This window comes from Carcharhinus amblyrhynchos, chromosome 8 (genome assembly GCF_965287045.1).
Source record: "Carcharhinus amblyrhynchos chromosome 8, sCarAmb.v2.hapA, whole genome shotgun sequence".
Taxonomy (NCBI): Eukaryota; Metazoa; Chordata; class Chondrichthyes; order Carcharhiniformes; family Carcharhinidae; genus Carcharhinus; species Carcharhinus amblyrhynchos.
This window is the reverse complement of record NC_137331.1, coordinates 73,045,304-73,066,248: the sequence shown is the minus strand read 5'-3', so window position 1 is coordinate 73,066,248 and position 20,945 is coordinate 73,045,304. Positions and strand designations below refer to the sequence as shown.

The following is a 20,945-nucleotide window of genomic DNA, read 5'->3' as shown; positions in this document are numbered from 1 at the left end:
CCTTTTCTGGCTCTTCCACTAGTGTTCTACTCATGTTGCTGAGCAAGTGGCACTGCGACCACTGTCCCATATTTATGTAACACAATGTAATTTTCAGCCTTCTTAAAGTCACCAAAAACCAGCAACTCACCAGTGCAAATTATGTGCCCATTTTGCTTTGTAGATTCTAAATTAATTGCAATGCATTAGTTTCATCCTACAATTAGCATTTGTATTTTCCTCACAAGGCTACATTCATAAATTATATTACTAAGTAATAATAAAAAATTATTCTGTATTTAGTGGAAACGATTGTTTCAGGATATGACTAAGCTATAATCTTACAAGTAAACATCATTCATGTAATGATGCCATCTACTGAGCACTGTGGCAAGTGGCATGCATATATAGGTGCAGCACATAAAAATTACCTGACCATCTATCAACTGATTTTGTGAGTCCATCTTTGTTTCCTGTAGATTTTCAATTTTCACGTTTTGTTTTTCTTTGAATCCATTTAGTTTCTCATTCAACTTCAAAAATGACTAGAAGAAATGGCAGAAAAAGTAAACTAGTTATCCAAGGGTGTTTAATTTTGTATTGTTATGCAGGCACTACTTGCTCCTGCAGTCATGGAAATGCACTTCAAAAGATAAATGAGATTTATTGTTTGGAATGTTACCGTCTTGCCCGCCACAGGAATTGGAGTGGGTGAGGGGTGGACCATGGTAAGGTCTCTTGACCTTAGGTGAGGTTTACAATTTCAGGATGAGCAAGGCTGAAAAGTTCCACCCTAGGTTTCTAAAACATAGTAAATTTGAATTCAATTTTTGGAAATTACAGTTTTGTGTCTTTCAATAAAATTATTTTATCTAATGTTAAAGGGTACAAATAAAGTATTGACCCTGATTTTCCAGGCAGTGGCAGAGTGTGAGCGCGTACCGCTGATCTTAATTAAAGCTGTGCTCTTACCTTTGTATTTTCAGAAGGCGTTTGACAAGGTGCCTCACAAGAGGTTATTGCAGAAGGTAAGGGGGCATGGTGTTGGGGGTAGGGTGTTAGCGTGGATAGAGGATTGGTTGTCAAATAGGAGGCAGAGAGTGGGGGTTAATGGGTGCTATTCGGATTGGCGGTTGGTGACTAGTGGAGTGCCCCAGGGATTGGTGCTGGGGCCTCAGCTATTCACCATTTATATAGATGATCTGGAGGAGGGAACCGAGTGTATGATGTCGAAATTTGCTGATGACACCAAAATTGGTGGAACGGCAAATTGCGCGGAGGGTGTGGAGAATCTGCAGAAGGATCTAGATAGGCTGGGTGAATGGGCCAGGAAATGGCAAATGGAATTTAATGTTGGCAAGTGCGAGGTGGCCCACTTTGGTAGGAAGAATGGTAGGAAGGACTATTACTTACGTGGCGAAAAACTGCAGCAGGCGACGGTGCAGAGGGACCTCGGGGTCCTTGTGCATGAGTCGCAAAAACCCAGCCTGCAGGTGCAGCAGGTGGTCAGGAAGGCTAATGGGATGCTGGCCTTCATAGCGAGGGGGATTGAATATAAAAGTAGGGAGGTCTTGCTGCAGCTGTATAGGGCATTGGTGAGGCCACAGCTGGAGTACTGTGTGCAGTTTTGGTCGCCACACTTACGCAAGGATATTTTGGCCTTGGAGGGAGTGCAGAGGAGGTTTACTAGGCTGATACCGGAGTTGAGGGGGTTGAGCTATGAGGAGAGGCTGAATAAACTAGGTGTGTACTTGTTAGAGTTTAGAAGAATGAGGGGAGATCTCATTGAGACATATAAGATGATGAATGGGGTGGATAGGATAGAGGTGGAGAGACTCTTCCTGCTCAGAAAGGACAGTAGGACTAGGGGGCACAGCCTCAAGATAAAGGGGGGGCGGTTTAGAACGGAGTTGAGGTGGAACTTCTTCACTCAAAGGGTGGTGAATCTCTGGAATTCTCTGCCCGTTGAAGTGGTGGAGGCTGCCTCGCTAAATATTTTTAAGACGCGGGTTGATGGGTTTTTGATAAGCGAGGGGATTAAGGGTTATGGGGCGAGGGCGGGAATGTGGAACTGAGCCACGACAGAACAGCCATGGTCTTATTGAATGGCGGGGCAGGCTCGAAGGGCTAGATGGCCTACTCCTGCTCCTATTTCTTATGTTCTTATGTTCTTATTACACTGGAGTTTTCAAATCTTCCTGTCCAGGTTTTAGTCTGGATCCAGCAATGATGTACAATTTCAGCAAAGCCCTTCATTATTTTTGTGTTGTGGGCAGGCGAGCAGTGTTGGATGTGTAGAACGAGGGAGTGAAAATGTTAGAGGGATGGGCATTTTCTGGGCCACTGGGGTGGTGAGTGTTATCTGTGGTGTAGGGAGGATGTGAGCTGTGTCTATGTCTTCAGGGAGAGTGAGGATTGTCAGGAAGAATGAACATTGTCAGGGGTGTGGTGGGAGGAGGAGGAATTGAGCAATATTGGAGTTGCCATGAATGCTGGAGTGCTTTGATATTCCACCTTATTTACTTGGAATTGCACTACTGCACAGGATTTACACATACAAGGAACTTCTCTAAGTAAATCAGTATAAAAACAGCACAGGCATAAGGCATGAAAACAGAAATTGCTGAATAAACTCAGCAGGTCTGGCAATCTATAAAGAGAAACAAAGTTAACATTTTGGATCTAAATGATCCTTCTATTTTTCTCCACAGATGCAGCCAGACCTCCTGAAATTATCTAGCATTTTCTGTGTTTATTTCAGATTTCCAGCATTCATAGTATTTTGCTTTTATTAACAGGTATAAGTAAACAGATCGTGTTTACATATTCCTGGGGGCTCCCATGGAGTCATTTCTGGTGTACCTGAGGTTCCATGTTCCAGGTATAAATCAGCTCCCAGGAATTTCTGCTGACATTATGAAACTCAAAAGGGGTAGATGTCTCAGCATTTGCTGTTGTTTTGACCAGAAGGTCCGGCCCGTTTTTTCTTAGTGCCTTTGTCCAAGTTTTTAAAAATAAATTATTCATAAGGATTGATGACGTAATGCATGACATCCAGAGGCTATCATGCATCAGGCAGTAATTGCCTTAATGTGGAGTTGCAACGCCTGAGGTTTGGCCAAGCTTTCATTCATCCAGAGTACTACATATTACTGTAATATTCAGAACCAGCACACATCCTGTACACAAAGTTTATTATGCCCCTGTTTTTTTATGAAAATGAGGGGCTCCTGCAATTCAGCTGGAATGTCTCTCTGATGCTTGGAAGCCTGTATCAGATAGAGACATATTGTCCGCTGGTTGACCTATCTTTTAAATACTACCTATTGTTTTATTTATTTTTGGCGTTTGTGCCTTAGAGGAATGTATACCTGTTGTAGGCAATGTAAGAATCTCTCTAAATACTGCGTGTCTGTCTACTGTCAAATGTTTTACTGTGTTTTTTCCCATCTGTCACAGCCAACTAGCCTCTCACATCTTCATTACTTCCTTTCTTTGGGTTTTAATTATACAGCATTCAAACTTCATGCAAAATTCTATCATATTACAGTCACTATTTTCCAAAGGCTCCTTACAGCAAGGTTATGAATAGCCCCTTCCCATTCCAAAACAATAAATCCAAAATAGCCTGATTCTTTGTTGGCTCTTCAATGAATAGCTTCAGAAACCCATCTTGTACACTCTCCAGGAATTCTATCTCCAGAGAATTGATTTCTGCTGATTTAGTTAATCCAGTCTATGTGTAAATTGAAATCACCCTTCATTGCTGTGTTACAAACATTATACGCATCTCTAATTTCCTGATTTATACTGTGCCCAACATTAGCACTACAGTTTGGTGACCTATAAACAACTCCCACCAATCTTTGCTGTCCCTTGTGATTTCTTAGCTCCACCCAAACTGATTCTAAACCTTGAATAATTTAAGACCCTCTCTTACTAACATACTGCATTTGTCTCTTATTCACAATAAGGTGGCTACCCAACCATCATTTTCCATTTGGCCTATTCCTCTTAAATGCTGAATATCCTTGGATATACAGTTCTCAATCTTGGTCAGTCTTTAGCCATGTCTCTCTTATGGCAATTAAATCATACCCATTTACCTCATTTTATGGATGCTATATGCATTCAGATAGAGTGCTTCTAATTATTCTTTTTTAACATAATTTGCTATTCTGGTCCTATCTGTTACTTGTCCCTGTTTCATCTGTCTTCTATTATTGTTTTCTACTTTTCTATTTCCTTTCACTTGTTTTACCTCCTTCAAATCTAAGCTCCCTCTCAGGTTCCCATCCCTGTGCCAATTAGTTTAACCCTCCCCAACAGCACTAGTAAATCTCCGTAAGGATTTAGGCTCAGCCCTCCTAAGATGCAACCTGTCCATCTTACACAGATCCCATTTGTCCCAAAACCAGTCCAACATATCAGAAATCTGATGGCTCCCTCCTATACCAGTTCTCTAGCCATGTATTCAAGTGCTCAATTTTCCTATTTCCATGCTCACTGGCATGATGGACTGGAAGTATTCCTGAGATTACTGCTTCAGGGGTCCTGCTTTTAAATCTTCTTCCCTAATATTTGTTCTCAAGACCTTATCCCTTTTCTTTTTCAAGTCATTGGTACCAATTTGACCACAACCTCTGGCTATTCACCCACCTACAGAGAATCATAGAAACCCTACAGTGCAGAAAGAGGCCCTTCGGCCCATCGAGTCTGCACAGAACACAATCCCACCCAGGCCCTACTCCCATATCCTACCCACTAATCCCTCTAGCCTACCCATTCCTGGACACGAGGGGCAATTTCTTAGCATGGCCAATCAACCTAACCCACACATCTTTGGACTGTGGGAGGAAACAGGAGTACCCGGAGGAAACCCACGCAGACATGAGGAGAGTATGCAAACTCCACACAGACAGTGACCCAAGCCAGGAATCGAACCCAGGACCCTGGAGCTGTGAAGCAGCAGTGCTAACCACTGTACTACCACGCCGCCCTACTGCAAGAAGAATTTCCTGCAGCCACTCTCTGATATTCTTGTCCCTAGCACCAGGGAGGCAACATCCATTCTGAAGTTTATGGTCAGAGAAACAACTGTCTGTTCATCTATCAATAAAGGAAAATATTTTCTAATATTGCTTCAATAACATTGATTCCAGAATCATAGCTGTCAGTTGCAACACATTGGAGACTAATCTGAGACGCACACATATGTGGTATTGCTCAAACATCTTTCTCTGCAGATGAGTATCCATGAGGGAATTTCTCCTGCTCTGAGAAGGCACCATATTTTAAACCACTTATCTATTCTATAGCTCTTCCTCAAAGTTTGCTAATTACAAATACAACCAATTTCACCCTACCCCAGGTGCAAGAATGTGAGAAGATACGTGCATGTTAAAAAGCAAGTATACAGAGGAGACAACAAAGGGGTTGGGGGCAGAAGAACATGGGCAGAATCATGGTCAGAGTTCCTGTGTAGCCTGGGCATCATTATCCTATTCCTCACCATGATTGTCATGGCAAAGGAGATAGAATGACTTATTCTTCTTGGCAGAATGGCCCAGGGAATTCTCCCGTAAACTTGTAGATAAGTATAACCACAATGGTGCAAATAGATGCAGCTATTGTGATGTTGGAAATCATTCGGCTCTGCAACATTGATTAAGTTCTTCATTTCATCTCACCTTAATATTGATATATTATAAATAACAACTTGCAACATGTTGGGAGGGATTTTACGCCCCGAAACTGTAGGATCCTGCTCGAGGTCAATGGACCTTTCCATTCTCTGTCCCTCACTCACTCCAATTCCCATGGCGGATGGGGCTGTTTTGTCTCTTAAATAGTTTTCTCAATTAAAAAAAGATGAATTAAATAACACAAGATGTTGTTGGCCTATTTTGGCTGTATGGTCTAAGGCACATTTTTAAATTTTGATACACAGTTCTGTACACTTTATTACATTAAAATTAGCGTCAATGGTAATTAATATGTTTATATAACTGACCAATATTTATTCACTACACCTGTCAGTAGCTTTCAACGTTGCATAACAGTGACATTCTCGAAGTTAGAAGAAGATCGCAGCTTACATGTACACTTTATTTTTAACTACCGTAATTATTCTAGGTTGGCAAACAGCCATTCTGTCACTTTTTAAATTGTGAAATGTGCGACACTGCACTGTGACATATGACTTTTACCACGCCTTCCAAGACTCAAAGTGACTAATGACTTCACTGCCACAATTTTTGTTGTTCTTGCCACTTTGGGGGACCATCAACATCTGTCACTGACATCAGAGCATTACTTAAAAAAAATCATGTTATGGGATTACTTGGTTCTGTATATTGATACAGGAGTACAGCCTATAAATATATTTCCTGTCTCAAGAAACAAGCAACAGACTGAGTCCAGTTTGACAGATTACATTGCACATCAGGAGTGCCTAAACTGTACATGAGTTAAAAGCTCCTTCATCTCCCAGGCCACAATAGCACCTGCGGAATATTTACTCAGTGGGTGAGCCTTGGCATTAGCTGTGTGGCCTGATGACATGTATGGGTGCCTCCTCCCCCCGCCCCCCCCAGCCCCCCCAACAGATCAGCCCCTTTTCTCTTCCCCAACAGTTCTGCCCATTCCCTCTCACTGAATAGATCAACCCATTACGTCACAACAGCTCTGCATTTTACCTTCCCTGCAACAGATCAGCCCCTTCCCTCTCCCCAAAAACTCTGCCTCTTCCTTTTCTCCCAGTAGATCAACCCTTTACCCCCAGTAGCTCTGCCTGTAGCTCGGACCTACATCTCCTCATTTAGCTCTCTCAGCTCAACACACACCCCTATACACTCCCGCACCAATAGCTCACTCAGGAGTCAAAGCAACTTTCTGGTGTTAAAATGAGGTCACAGTGGGAAAAAGTTTGGCAAACTGCTCCAGGTACATTTACTGCTTTATGTAATATGATCACTTCAACACACTTTTTGTCAACTGAAACCCATTTGGATTTTCTTTTAGAACAAAACTGTTATTTTCAAAGAAATAAAGGTCATATGAAATCACTGTGAACTCCAAAACTTATGAGATTCTTGCAGCAAAATTTAAAGTGATTTCTATGAAATTATAAAATGTTTCATTTGTATAGATTCAATTGAATGTTTACCCCCTCTGAATTATCAAATAATGTTAACTAAAATCCTCTAAGAAACTTACTTTATTGTGGGTCCGGTGTACGGCTTCATATTGTTTAAACTTGGCTTCAATATCCTCAACAATTTTCTCAGCTTGTGTAACCTTCTTTAAAATACTATTTTTCTTATTGTCGGCATTGCCTCTAATGCGAAGCAGTTCGTCAGTCTCCGATTTAACTTTGGCCTGCATTTAGAAAACAGCATCATTGCACAGTTAGAGCGAAATACACTGGTGAAATATTCAATTTCAAAATACTATTTTTAACATTTAAGCTCAATGCATCAATCAGTGATTTCAGAAGGACAACAATACAAAGTGCTAAAATGGGCTGGATTTTCTGATTGCCTGCTAGAGTGTTTGAGGGCATGTGGGTTAATGGAATGCAAAGTTTAGCTTTCCTGTCACTTTCCTACCTGATGTGGAGATGCCAGCGTTGGACTGGGATAAACACAGTAAGAACTCTCACTACACCAAGTTAAAGTCCAACTTTGGAATTTAACCTGGTGTTGTGAGAGTTCTTACTGTACCTTCCAACCTGTCCATGCCCCACCTTCTATTTTACAAGGGGCAAGAGGGAGATGCAGGCAATCTGTCACGACTTAAGTGCCTCATTTCATCCCTGCTGCAATTTTACCTACTGCAGCAGGAGGCCAATGTCAGGTGAACAGCCCTGTAGCTGTGGGCAGATGTCAGGAACATCCTTTGGCGTCCCTTAAACACAGTGGAGGGGTCCCCCCACCTCCTACACCACTCTCCCCTCCCCTGCAACCTCACCCCGAATGCTATAACCAGGCCCCACAGCCCTCTCATTTGGGTCTAGCAGCCTTAGTGAGACTGGTAATTAAAGGTGCATGATTCATTTGTGTGTTATCTGGTTATTCTTGATATATGGTCTCATTGTACCTCAGTGCAGGTAAAGAGATATTTATTTTGGCAGGCATTAAAGACATCCATGTTCAGTCTTATCTTATGAGAATATCATAGGGTTATTTACCTGAATTTTTGTTCGCTGTACCAGTGCATCTTTGATTGCTTTCTTTAGTTTTCCGATCTCAGTCTATTGATGAAGAACAAAGTTTAAAAACAGATTGTCAAATTGCAATGGACTTTCAGTGACAACAAACTCACATTTCTTGAAATTACTGAAGCCTACCTACTAAAACTCAATGCATCAATAGAGTATACACATAGTCTGATAATGTAGTTGATCATTACATAAATGGGACTGCCCTGATTCTGACACACACTTTAACTGATGACAGTGCTGTTGACAATAAAAAACAGCTTCAACAGTCCCGAAACAATGTTGCTGCTGTAAATCAATTGCATGACATGCCAGGTTCCAGGTGATATGAATGCTGAAATGAAGCTTACTCTTAAAATTGGTTAGTTGACCTGACTGTAGCAGGACACGAAACAAACAATGACAAAGCTCACTCATCCTCGGAGGATGCTATTCACTAAAATTGATAATATAATGGACAAGGCCAGCACATAATGCTCATTCCCAATAATCCTTGAGAGGTGGGCTTTGAGCTGCCTCTTTCAACTGCTGCAGTCCGTGTGGTATTTTTGTTAGGAAGGGATTCTAAGATTTTGGCCCAGTGACAGTGAAGAAACAGCAATATTTTTCCAGGATGGTATATGTGATTTGTGGGGGGTGGGGGGGTGTAATTAGTAATCACATAGTAAAAGGCCTACTGAGATATAGTGATCAAAATACAACCAAATTCTATAATAAATTTAAACAACGTTTAAATAGCTTGCAAACATGACCAAGGATAACAGTAGCACAGATACCAACTTGCGAGAGAATGAGGTGATACACAAGTTTTGCTTTGGAGAATTCAGATGAGCACTTGGATGTAGTGGCCTACAGAAGAAGGTTGATGGACATGTTTACTGAAGTGCTTGGTCCATTGCGAGTCTTTTTGAAAGCTTCATCCATGCTAGGTCAGTATTTGTTGCCCATCCCTATTGTCCCTTAAGAAGGTGGTGGTGGGCTGCCTTTTAGAACTGCTGATGTTGGCATATCCAGAATATTATTAGAAAGTTCCAGGATTTTTACCCAGCAACAGTGAAGGAAGAGCAATATATTTCCATGTCCAGATAGTGAGTGGCTTGGAGGGGAATTTCCAGATAGTAGTGCTCCCATGTGTCTGCTACCCTTGTTCTTCTAGATAGTAGAGGTTGTGGTTTTTGAAGCTGCTGTCTCAGGAGATTTTGCAGATGGTATACAATGCTGCCACTGTACACTGGTGGTGGAGGCAGTTAACATTTGTGGACGGTCAATCAAGTGGGCTGCTTTGTCTTGGATAATATCAAATTGCTTGAGTGTTGTTGGAGCTGCACTCATGGAGATTGTTCAGTTACACTCCTAACTTTTGCCTTGTAGATGGTGGGCAGGCTTTGGGAAGTCAGGGGCGGGTGGGGTGTGTGTTACTCACCAAAGGATTCCAAGCCTGTGAACTGCTCTTGTAGCTACATTATGGCTAGTCCAGTTCAGTTTCTGGTTAATGGTAACTCCAAGATATTGATCGTAGGGGATTCAGCGATCATAATACCATTGAAGATCAATGGTTATTGTCTGGCAGTTGTGTGGCACAAAAGTTACTTGCCACTTGTCAGTTAGAGTCTGGATATTATCCAGGCTTTGCTTCGTTTGGATATGGACTGCTTAATTTTCATTCATTCATGTGCCAGGGAAGCATTTATTGCCCATCCCTAATTGTCTGCCTGAAAACCTTCCTGTCCATAGCAGGGAGAATGGAAAAGTTTGGCACCAACTTCGCACAGGACTTTGTGCAGAGCTTGGAGCCCATCATCTCCAGAGTGAAAGTGGTGACCAACTTCATGTGAACCCATACAGGCCCAACAGATCTAACCTTGATGCCTAGTGTCAGGTGGCTTTGACATCACATTTCCACTGCATCACATGTAGCTTCTACAAGAGATCCGAGTATTGCTGTGGGAGCCCCAGTGAAATTATGCAAGCTTAACTTGCTGCCATACACGCTTAGCCTATTGCCACTGTAGCCAATGTTAAAATGAGTTTGCAAGATCTCAGCAGTTCAGCAATCTGTACTCCAACGCATTACTAGGATTATTGATCTGTCACTCCGGAGGAAGTTGGTAGTTGTTCTAAAGGCACAAACCAATTGTCATCCCTCAGGATGACTGTCAGCTTGCCAACACAGACTGATGCCTCTATGATGCGATGATGCAATCCCAAGCCAAGCTTCCTAGTGCCAGAGCTCTTGGAGGTAATCCTCCCAAGGTCATCTGCATCTTATCCACTGAAAGTCAGTTGGCAGGGGTAGCACTATGTTGCAGCACTAGAACAGGCAAGGCATATAGAAGACAGATGCTAAAGAAATGCACAGAGGTGATTAGTTGACCCGTGCATGCAATATTGTACGGTTTCATTAATAAATAGAGTGGAATTTTGAGTATACATTACCCCCCCGCCCCACCCCCAATGTGACAGGTTTAACAGCAGGCAAACAGGACAATGTGGCAGGAGCTCAAGAAAAATAGCAGGATCTCCCACTCATAACAATGCCGGTTGCAATTCCCACCCCAGAGGCCTCCATGAAATCGATTTGAATCCTGCTAATGGGATGCAGGTGACGGGCTGACAGGAATCACACCCCCATGCTAGATCATCTACAGCATCAGCGGGAACTCATGCCAGTCCACAATACAACTGGGCCAACATGGATGTAAATGTCAGCACTTACCTTAAGGTGGCTTGGGACAGCTCCCAAAGATGATGGTGTCATGGTCACTAGACTAATAATTTAGATTATTTATTTATTAGTGTCACGACTAGGATTACATTAACACTGTAATGAAGTTACTGTGAAAATCCCCTAGTCGCCACACTGTGGTGCCTGTTAGGGTATATTGAGGGAGAATTTAGCATGGTCAATGTACCTAACCAGCACATCTTTGGGACTCTGGGAAGAAACCTGAGCACCCGGAAGAAATTCACGCAGGTACGGGAAGAATGTGCCAAGCCCACACAAACAGTGACCCAAGCCGGGAATTGAACTGGTTCCCTAGCACTGTGAGGTTGCAATGCTAACCACTGTGCCACTGGTCTAGAGGCCCAAACTAATTCACTGGGAACCTGGGTTGGAATTCCATCACAGCAAATGGTGAAATTTAAATTCAATAAAAACAAATCTAGAATTAATAGTTGAATGATGACCTGAATCTATTGTTGATTATTGTAAAAACCCATTGGAGAGGGGTCATGAGATGTAAATGTGAGAATGGCTGTGTTTTTGTGAGCTCAGGAGCTACTTGTCTTTTTATTTGTCTGGATGCAAAACCTAAAATTATCTGATCCCGGACAGTATACTCTGTGCTATATTCCTGAAGGATTCTGGTTAAGTTTAGGTGATGCAAGCCAAGTAAAGTCAAGCAAATCCTGATTTGATCAAGACAGTCGGAGACAGCTGGGACGGAGAATTGTTCGTAGTGGCAGTTTAGCTGGTGAATGGGCTCACACTCTGGTGATATTGTAGGCATCGAGATGACAGGTGCAAATTTACTTTCTCGCTCTGCCAGCTGATGGACGGAGCCTCAAATAGGGCGCAAGGCTGATTGTAATGTTGAAATGAGATGGAATCATCCGTGCTCACTTGCCTCTGCGGCCTCACCAAAGGAGGTTCATCAACATGGACCAGAGGTGATGGCCTTGCTGGTAAAACTGGAAGCCATTGAGGCTTCCTAGAGGTCAGGGAAAGAGGGGAGTATCCTTTGGGCAGTGGCATTCTGGATCTGCCAGGTTAGCATCAGGCGGAGCCAAGTGGGCAAGGCCTGAGGGGGCTGGACTTGACCTGCATCAGCAATTAGTGAGAGGGAGGGGGTCCGCTGCCACTCTGCAACAGTGCTCATCGTGGGACGTGGGGGAGGGAGGACTGCTGCCACTATGGGACAGCAAACAGTGGGAGGGTGGTGATTGATTGCGGAACCCCGTGGTATCGGGATGGGGGGAGAGGGGCGTGGGAGGATGCTGGAGATGACCAGATGTGTTGGAACTCACCACGTGCCAGGGCCTAGATTTTTTTTTTATTGGGGCATCTGGGCGTTGACGCAATAAAGGTGTAGAGGCTTCAGTGAAACTACAAATGGGTCCTTGATGTTGCTAAACAATCCTGCCAAGGCTTTGGCCTTTTCAAGCTCCATCGATGGCTATTGTGTCCTGTGGTTCATCATTAATTCTGAACTAATCGCCTCGTGATTAAAATGCTGATTGTGTAACATTGTCTTTTATCATATTCATGCATTGAAGCTTTTGTCACCTATTATCTTGTTATTCTTTGAAATCCAGTGATATCCATTTATTAATAATGGAATTCACCACAGGTATGCTCTGGCAGTGAAATGAGGGAGACCTTAGTTTAAAATGTGTTATTGCTTATATTCGATCTTGGTCTTACCATGTGGCACCAAGAGAGTGGCGTGAGTAAGGGGGTCTCCCCACTTTGCTTCTAACCCTGTGTCAAATTCCCAAGTTCTAGTGTTTGTAATATGAAGAAACTTTTGTTGCTTGTGGGCAGTTAATGGGTCTCCTTCATTCTATTGGGGAGCATGCTAGATTTGTTGTATGGCATCAGGGTTATGCAATATATATCTGTATTTTTTCATCTTGTAATCCTGGCATTTGTAATGGAGGTTTATTATATATATCATCCTTTACTTTAATTATGGGTAATACAATTGACACCACAGCAGGGTGGTGGGTAAGTGATTTGGTTTAAAGGTGGTATAAAATGACCTTATAAGTCCTGATAGTGGGAGGGGAAACCACTTTTTAGAACCAGCGGTATTGAGTTTTTCTTTTTCTTTGTTAGTTTGGGGTTAAAGGATCCTTGTTGGTCTCCTGTGAATGTACAGACAGATCATACTTTCTAGAAAAGAGTGAGTTTTATTGTCATTGGTGCCACCAGCATAGCTGGAGTTGGAGAAAATACTCACTGATGCACACCTGAGCATGGTCAGGGAACCCTTGGTTGTCTAACTTTTTTGTATTAGTTCCCTATATTTTTCTCAGCTGTGAAGACTACTTGGTAGTTTGGCTCCTGGAATGTACGGTGAGCACATCATCCTAATATAAGAGCAAAATACTAAGGATGCTGGAATCTGAAACAAAAATCAAAAAATGTTGGAAAGTCTTAGCAGGTCTGACAGCATCATCAGAGCTGTTAACATTTTCCAGCATCTTCTGTTTCTGTGAGCACATCAGCCTGCTGGAAGGAGGAGATTCTTGTCTTCCCCTGAGATACGCTGACTGCAGATGTTGGCACTCCTCCTCCTGTTGTGCTAGGGTTTCCTTGATGGGAGAAAATGGGTGGGATTCTGTTGTTTGCCTGAGTGTGAGCCCAGATACCAGGGCTCTTCATTACCTCAGTTTCTCCTATGTGGTTATATGGCTATGTTCCTGATATCCTGCATGTGAGTGTATATATTTTGTGTCAATAGTCTTATCCTGGTCCTTTCTTTCCAAGGTTTCCTTTTGTTATCAGGATGAGTGGGATGCTGATATAGGCTCCAATTTATTATATTGGACACCACTGGATTTCCCTCATATTTGGGAAGGGGAAGGAGTTTGTCTTTATCCACCGCAAAACACCAGCCCGCCTGCCGGTGGCTGACTTGACGATTTTTCTTTTTTGTGAATGAACATGGGAGGGACCACCGATGGGAAAGGATTCAGAGCGAGCAGTGAATGGAGGATCCTGGGGTGGGGGACATTTTGAGAGTCCCGCTAGTAAGAGGGGATGGTGACTGTTAAAAGAGGCGGTGGAAGCATTAAGGTGGGAGGGGAGGATGTGACTGTGTTGTACAAAGAACAAAGAACAAAGAACAACCCAGCACGGGAAACAGGCCCTTCGGCCCAACAAGCCCGCACCGCCGCATCACCCTACACCTATTCTACCCTGCGTGTCTACGAATAGAACCCCTGACTTAGCCAGATTCAGGGGAGAATAGTGTCAATTTGGTAAAACCAATCAGCCTAAGAGCACATCTTTGGGGTGTGGGAGGAAACCGGAGCGCCCGGAGGAAACCCACGCAACCACAGGGAGAATGCACAAACTCCCACAGACACAGGCCCAAATCCATGTATCTGCACAGCTAGCAGTGCTAGTCACCGAGCTGTTGCGGCGCCCGTCTACCGGTCCAGGATCAAGCACACACACCGACACGAAGTACTAGGCCACTCCCGGAACCTCCAAGAGTAGCCCACGCACGACCCACCGTGTGCATGCCCCTCGTTTGACAACAAGGTGGACCTCCACCGGCGGAATAAAAGACAAAAACGTTAATCACAAGCCTGCCTTTCTGGTGTCTCCCGAGGTTCTAACCCTTATTTAATAACCCCTACCATAACCCTCAATCCTCGTTTCACTCATGTGCCTATCTAACTGAACCTTAAACGAGTCCAACGTTCCCGCCTCCACCACCCTACTCGGTAGCACGTTCCATACCCCCACAACTCTCTGCGTAAAGAACCTTCCTCTCATATCCAAATTATATCTCTCCCCCCTCACCCTTGAATCATGTCCTCTTGTATTTGTAACCAATCTAGGGAGCAGTCTCTCACTATTGACTCTGTCTATTCCCTTCAGTATCTTATATACCTCTATCATGTCCCCCCTCAATCTCCGTCTTTCCAAGGAGAATAGTCCCAATTTCTTCAACCTTTCCTCGTAACCCAGCCCCTCCATGCCAGGCAACATCCTGGTAAACCTCCTCTGCACCCTTTCCAGAGCCTCCACGTCCTTCCGGTAGTAAGGTGACCAGAACTGGACGCAGTACTCCAAATGCGGTCTAACCAACGTTCTATACAACTGAAGCATTAGACGGCAGCTTTTAAACTCTATACCTCTTCCTATAAAGGCTAGCATTCCATAAGCCTTCCTGACAACATTCTCCACTTGTGTCGCAACCTTCATGGATTTGTGAACCTGCACTCCCAGGTCCCTCTGTGTTTCTATACTCCTAATTTGTCTACCTTTAATCACATAACTCCTCTCTGCATTATTCCTTCCAAAATGCATCACCTCGCATTTGTCAGGATTAAATTCCATCTGCCACCTATCTGCCCAATGCACCAACCTATCTATATCCTGTTGTATCACCTCACAATCCACTTTGGTACCCGCCAACCCTGCCATCTTGGTGTCATCAGCAAACTTGCTGATCACACCACCTACGCTCTCTTCCAAGTCATTTATGTAGACTACAAAGAGGAGAGGTCCCAGTACTGAGCTCTGCGGCACACCACTGGTCACTGGCCTCCAGCCGGACAAAGTCCCCTCCACAACTACCCCCTGTCTCCTATTACCGAGCCAGTTCTCAATCCATGAAATGAAGACTTCTGGAGGTGGTGCTGAAAGTAACAAGGCTTCAGGGCATAAGGATGAGGGATGGCACATCTATCATAATAGAAGTGGGATTGTTGAGAGGAGGGGACTTCTACATTTACTTGTAAGGGACAGAGGTTGATGGGGGAGGGTTGAAGGGTAATAGTGGTGAGATAAAAAAATGATTCCAGGGCAGTGAGGTGAGGGGGAGGGGTGGGGGGGAGGGTTGGGAATCAAATGTTACTATCATCATGACTAGTTGCAACTATGCAAAGCCTTGTGGTAGACATCTCAAGAGACTGAATGGGAGATAGGTCATTGGGGTGAGCAGAGATACAGGTCACCTCAACTGGATAATTAAAGGGAAACATGAGCATATAGTATTAACAATGCCAAAGGCCTTGGAACAGATGAGAATGTGAAGGGCAATGGCTCAGAGACTTCTGAGGCTTCTTGCACATTGCTCGCAAGGGCCCTGGCAAAGGACTTTGCTTCCTGCATATGTCTTTGATTCTGGGGATGTGGGAAGATGCAAAAGTTTAAGGACTATTGCAGAAACCCAAATCAGATATTATTAAAGTCAAAATGAACTATATTTGCTGAAGTGTCATGTATAACAATCAAAGTGCTCCCATGTAAACCATATGTGATTTCACAACCTCATCTGCTCTACACGCTCCTCTGAAATCTGCTGTAGGAGTGGAAGCAGCTTGCTGATCCATTAGCCCTGATACCTTGGCAGCCATACCAAGAGACCTGGAGAGCCTCGACGTATTTTGGCTATCCTGCTCTGGACATCCTGCGGTGACAGAGGATGAAGGTTGAAGAGGTCACAAGCAAAGAGATTCGAAAAAGCCGAACACCATCAGAGAGTCCCAAGTAGATGTCCAACTGCTGCTCCTCCTGCCTCTGGATGCCCAAAGGCTCTATGCTCGATTCCTTGATGGGAAAGCACACTTACATGAAGGTGGCGGTGCCCTGTCCCCCTTCACATAGCTCACCCATCGCTACCATGAAGGACTGCAGGTCCTCCTCAGGCTTCCTCAACTTCAAGCTTTGCCCTCTTCCTAGTGGCACATGTAAGTGAGATAGCAGAGAACAAGTGACTGCATGAGCTGCTTCCAATACGCAGGAGTCCTTGGCCCAAGCCAATCTCTCCATCTCCAAATCCCTGGTGATCTCCATGGTAGGAAACACTTTCAGTCCCCGGCCCCACTGTAAGGGTTGGGGAAGGGAAAATTCAGCCTCTGGTTCGGGACGTTTGATTTGTAGTGGCTTTTATCTTACCACTGTGGTCAAGAGGATACTCGGAGAGTTGGTAATTGAGGCATTCTTAAACCTATTGCTGAATGGTGAATTGGGGTTGTGTTAACAGGTACTGTACTGTCCATGCAGACAGCCTGGCCAGAAAGAGGATGTGTTGGTTGCCCCCTCCCAACATACCCACCATGCACCTACCACCCGCCGCCCCCCCCCCCCCCCCCCCCCCCCAAACCTCCCCATTTTTTCCTCCGGCTCTTCATTCACCTTTCAATATATAGGCCCAGAATCGGGGCGAGCGCAGCAAAGTCGTGAAATACCGCTCATAGTCTCAGGCAAGGGCGATGCCCTCATGGTGGTAAAGTTGTGCAGCATGCAACAAACTATGAGAAATCTTACCACATGCTCTGCCGAATACTGCAGAGCCCCTCCAGTGTAGTTCAGGCAGTGAAGTGTTAATAAAGCATGCCAATTGTCCACTGAAACACATTTCATGCGATGGCATGGGCTTTATTATATTTAACTTGCCCATATGTGGTGGAATTGCACATTGAAGTCATGCACCTTGTGATCAACATAATGGCATTGTCATTTTGTAGCGAATCCCTGGCTGCTTTGGCATTCAGGCTCAAATGATAATGGTACAGTGGACTGGATGTTGGGGGATTGGAATTCCTTTTGCTTCTGGGACATCTCAAAGTTGCCATGAGGAATTCACAAAGCAGTGTGTATGCAGTCAATTGGATCCGGCATCATGGGGCAGCCTACACTCCTGCAATCTGGCATGCTTGTTCTGCCTGCCTCTCATAAGCAAGAGGGTATTAAATGTATTTAGCTTTCTTGAAATACAGCACATCAGAGACCTCACAACAATGTTCAGCGAATAGGGAGATGTGGCAAATATCACCTCCCCGTGGCACATAAAATTTGTCACAGTCACCTTCACAGACACTGACCATTCCATTCTCAAACCTGCTCTGTAGTTTGTGGCTCAGCAGGAGGCAGATTTCAGTGTGGATCTCCTGAGTGATGCAATGACGGCTGTACACTGTTCTTCGCTAAGGTTCAGATAGGAGAATTGCTCCCTGAATGCCTGGTGTTGATATGACCTCCTGTGGAAAGACCACCTTCCCTTCCTCCTATATTCTTTTCCAGCAGTTGGTTTTGCTCTGTCGTCTCTGCTCATTCTCCCTCGCATGCAGGACATCAAGGGTTTGCAAATTATTGCAAGTATACCTGGGAACCAGCATTTTGCACAGAATTCTTGAAATTAGGACTGAGTCCTTGAGCACCTGCCACACAAATCATTGTAAGCCTCTGTAACTTTAAGTAATTATACAACCTACTAAGCACGTCTACAATTTCTAGCAAAAAGGCATTGGAAATGAAACAGCAACTAGTCTGAAATTGGGTAAGGATTCCTTTAAATGGACAGATAGATGGTCCTTCCCAATGCTGTGTATGTTTAAGAGAAGGCATTACAGGAAACGTTTAGTTTCAAACTGGTAGCACTGACATTAAGACTGCATTACATAGAAGATTGGTATCACAAGCTGATAACTTTGCACATTTACAGCACAGGTTCTCTAAACTCACACTTGCGCCTTTTTCAAAATGACATCTGTACAGCCTGCACACTGTGAATGCCATTAAAGCACATATAACAACTGGTGCTCAGAAGCCAAATTTTGCAATCTATCTGACTGTGATGTCAAGCAGTTGTAGTTGAAACAGAAAAAGCAGCCTGTAAACAACACAAATAAAATGTGAACAATGCCAAATATTGCACAGACATCGCTCTACCCCAGTGACCTCAAACCTTTTTGGCTGAAAGAATCCTTCTCAAATAGAATAACAAATCACATTAACATCCAAATTGTAATATTCCTAATATTAAAGTGCTGCATGTAAAGATTGCTGTAATAAGAATTACGAATAAGAATTTAACAAAGCATATATTTACTTGCAGTTATCCATTAAATGGGTTGACTGTTTCTCGCTACGTATTAGTTCAATATTTAAAACTCACCTCTCTTGAATAAGGCTGAGCTCACCTGGTGACCATGACAGCCTTGGTAAGTGAATCTACCTGCCAATTTCCATGGCCGTCAGCACTCTGTTGCACTCCACCCTACTGTGAGACAACCAACCCACTCAGTACTCTACAAGTAGCAGCAATACTGTGCTCCCACCTCCAGGCTCACACCAAGAGCAAGTCTGTCTGCTGCATCTCAATTATCTCACACACACCTGGAAAGACTATGAACTATATGTTAAAAGAAAGTCAGGTCCAAACCTTATCCTCATCTTCTAATCATTAATCTATTAATTTTAGGAAATAATATCCATGTTTCTTTCCTTACTTAATTAGGGGCCATTTTGAATGAAATAAGTAAAGGTTTATTTTAGAAGACATAAATAGGTCAACTTAAAATATCATTTTCTCCCTGGGCCTGGAGAGTTGAATACCATGTTGAAGCTCTACTAATTTAAATAAATTAGAAACAAACTGAAATACTGAAAACACGAAAAACTAAAACCAAATATCATGTGAACTACCAACTGGGTTGTGATAGTCATAAGGTCCGATTTTACCATTTTCATTCCAAGTGCTGAATCTGAGCGCAATTCAGATCCAAATTGGAAAACTCCTCTCAGGCACCCCCATATGCACTTAGCCTGAAATAAAAGTGGCAGGTCCGAACTGCGCTGTGGGCAGGGCTTATCGCGCCTGAAACACTGCACAATTGGAATTTTGAACTGCGCATACACCATGATAAAAAAATTGAAAACACGCCCCTGTCACGTTACTCCCACATGCAAAAAGAGAAGAAAGTGGCCCAGGAGTGAAAAACAAGAGGGATGGCCCCCACAGACATCACCCCACCCCCACAACATAACTGACCCCCTTATCCATCCACCCCCCCACCCCGCTACCCAGACCAATTGCGACACTCTGCCCCCCCACCCACCCCCTAACCAGTTGCCTGCAGAATGGCATCAGAACCCCCCTTATCCCCTATCAGAGATCCACCTGGCCACCCTCCATCCCCCCATGCCAGAAAACCATCTGGCCTGCTTCTCTTCACCTCTCTCATAAGAAGATAACATAAGAACATAAGAAATAGGAGCAGGAGGAGGCCATCTAGCCCTTCGAGCCTGCCCCGCCATTCAATAAGATCATGGCTGATCTGAAGTGGCTCAGTTCCGCTTTCCCGCTTTCTCCCCATAACCCTTAATCCCCTTGCCTACCAAAAACCTATCTACCCGCGTCTTAAATATATTTAGCGAGGTAGCCTCAACCACTTCAACGGGCAGAGAATTCCAGAGATTCACCACCCTTTGAGTGAAGAAGTTCCTCCGCAACTCCGCTCTAAACTGCCCCCCCCCCCCTTATCTTGAGGCTGTGCCCTCTAGTCCTGCTGTCCATTCTCAGCGGGAAGAACCTCTCCACCTCTACCCTATCCATCCCTTTCATCATCTTATACATCTCAATGAGATCTCCCCTCATCCTTCTAAACTCTAACAAGTACAAGCCCAGTCTATTCAGCCTCTCCTCATAGCTCAACCCCCTCAACTCCGGTATCAGCCTAGTGAACCTCCTCTGCACTCCCTCCAAGGCCAAAATATCCTTGCGCAAGTGCGGCGACCAAAACTGCACACAGTACTCCAGCTGCGGCCTCACCAGTGCCCTGTACAGTTGCAGCAAGACCTCCCTACTTTTATATTCAATCCCCCTCGCTATGAAGGCCAGCATCCCATTCACCTTCCTGACCACCTGCTGCACCTGCAGGCTGGGTTTTTGCGACTCATGCACAAGGACCCCCAGGTCCCTCTGCACCGTAGCATGCTGCAGCTTTTCGCCCTGTAAGTAGTAGTCCTTCCTACTATTATTCCTACCAAAGTGGATAACCTCACACTTGCCAACATTGTATTCCATCTGCCAGGTCCTCGCCCATTCGCTCAGCCTATCTAGATCCCTCTGCAGACTTTCCACACCCTCCACACAATTTGCCGTTCCACCTATCTTCGTGTCATCAGCAAATTTCGACACCTTACACTCGGTTCCCTCCTCCAGATCATCTATATAAATGGTAAATAGCTGAGGCCCCAGCACTGATCCCTGGAGCA

At 44.2% G+C, this 20,945-nt stretch overlaps 1 protein-coding gene across 4 annotated transcripts in view; it reads right to left on the bottom strand.

The window, feature by feature from the left end:
* The window catches only part of ccdc178 (coiled-coil domain containing 178), a 298,679-nt gene that overhangs the window by 191,036 nt on the left and 86,698 nt on the right, over positions 1–20,945 (bottom strand). For all 4 annotated transcript variants that reach the window (XM_080194266.1, XM_080194267.1, XM_080194269.1 and 1 more), the window contains 3 exons: positions 8,171–8,233; positions 7,198–7,359; positions 411–524 (listed from right to left, as the gene is read on the bottom strand). In XM_080194266.1, the coding sequence (XP_080050392.1) occupies positions 411–524; positions 7,198–7,359; positions 8,171–8,233 (339 nt within the window). The remainder of the gene's footprint in view (positions 1–410; positions 525–7,197; positions 7,360–8,170; positions 8,234–20,945) is intronic.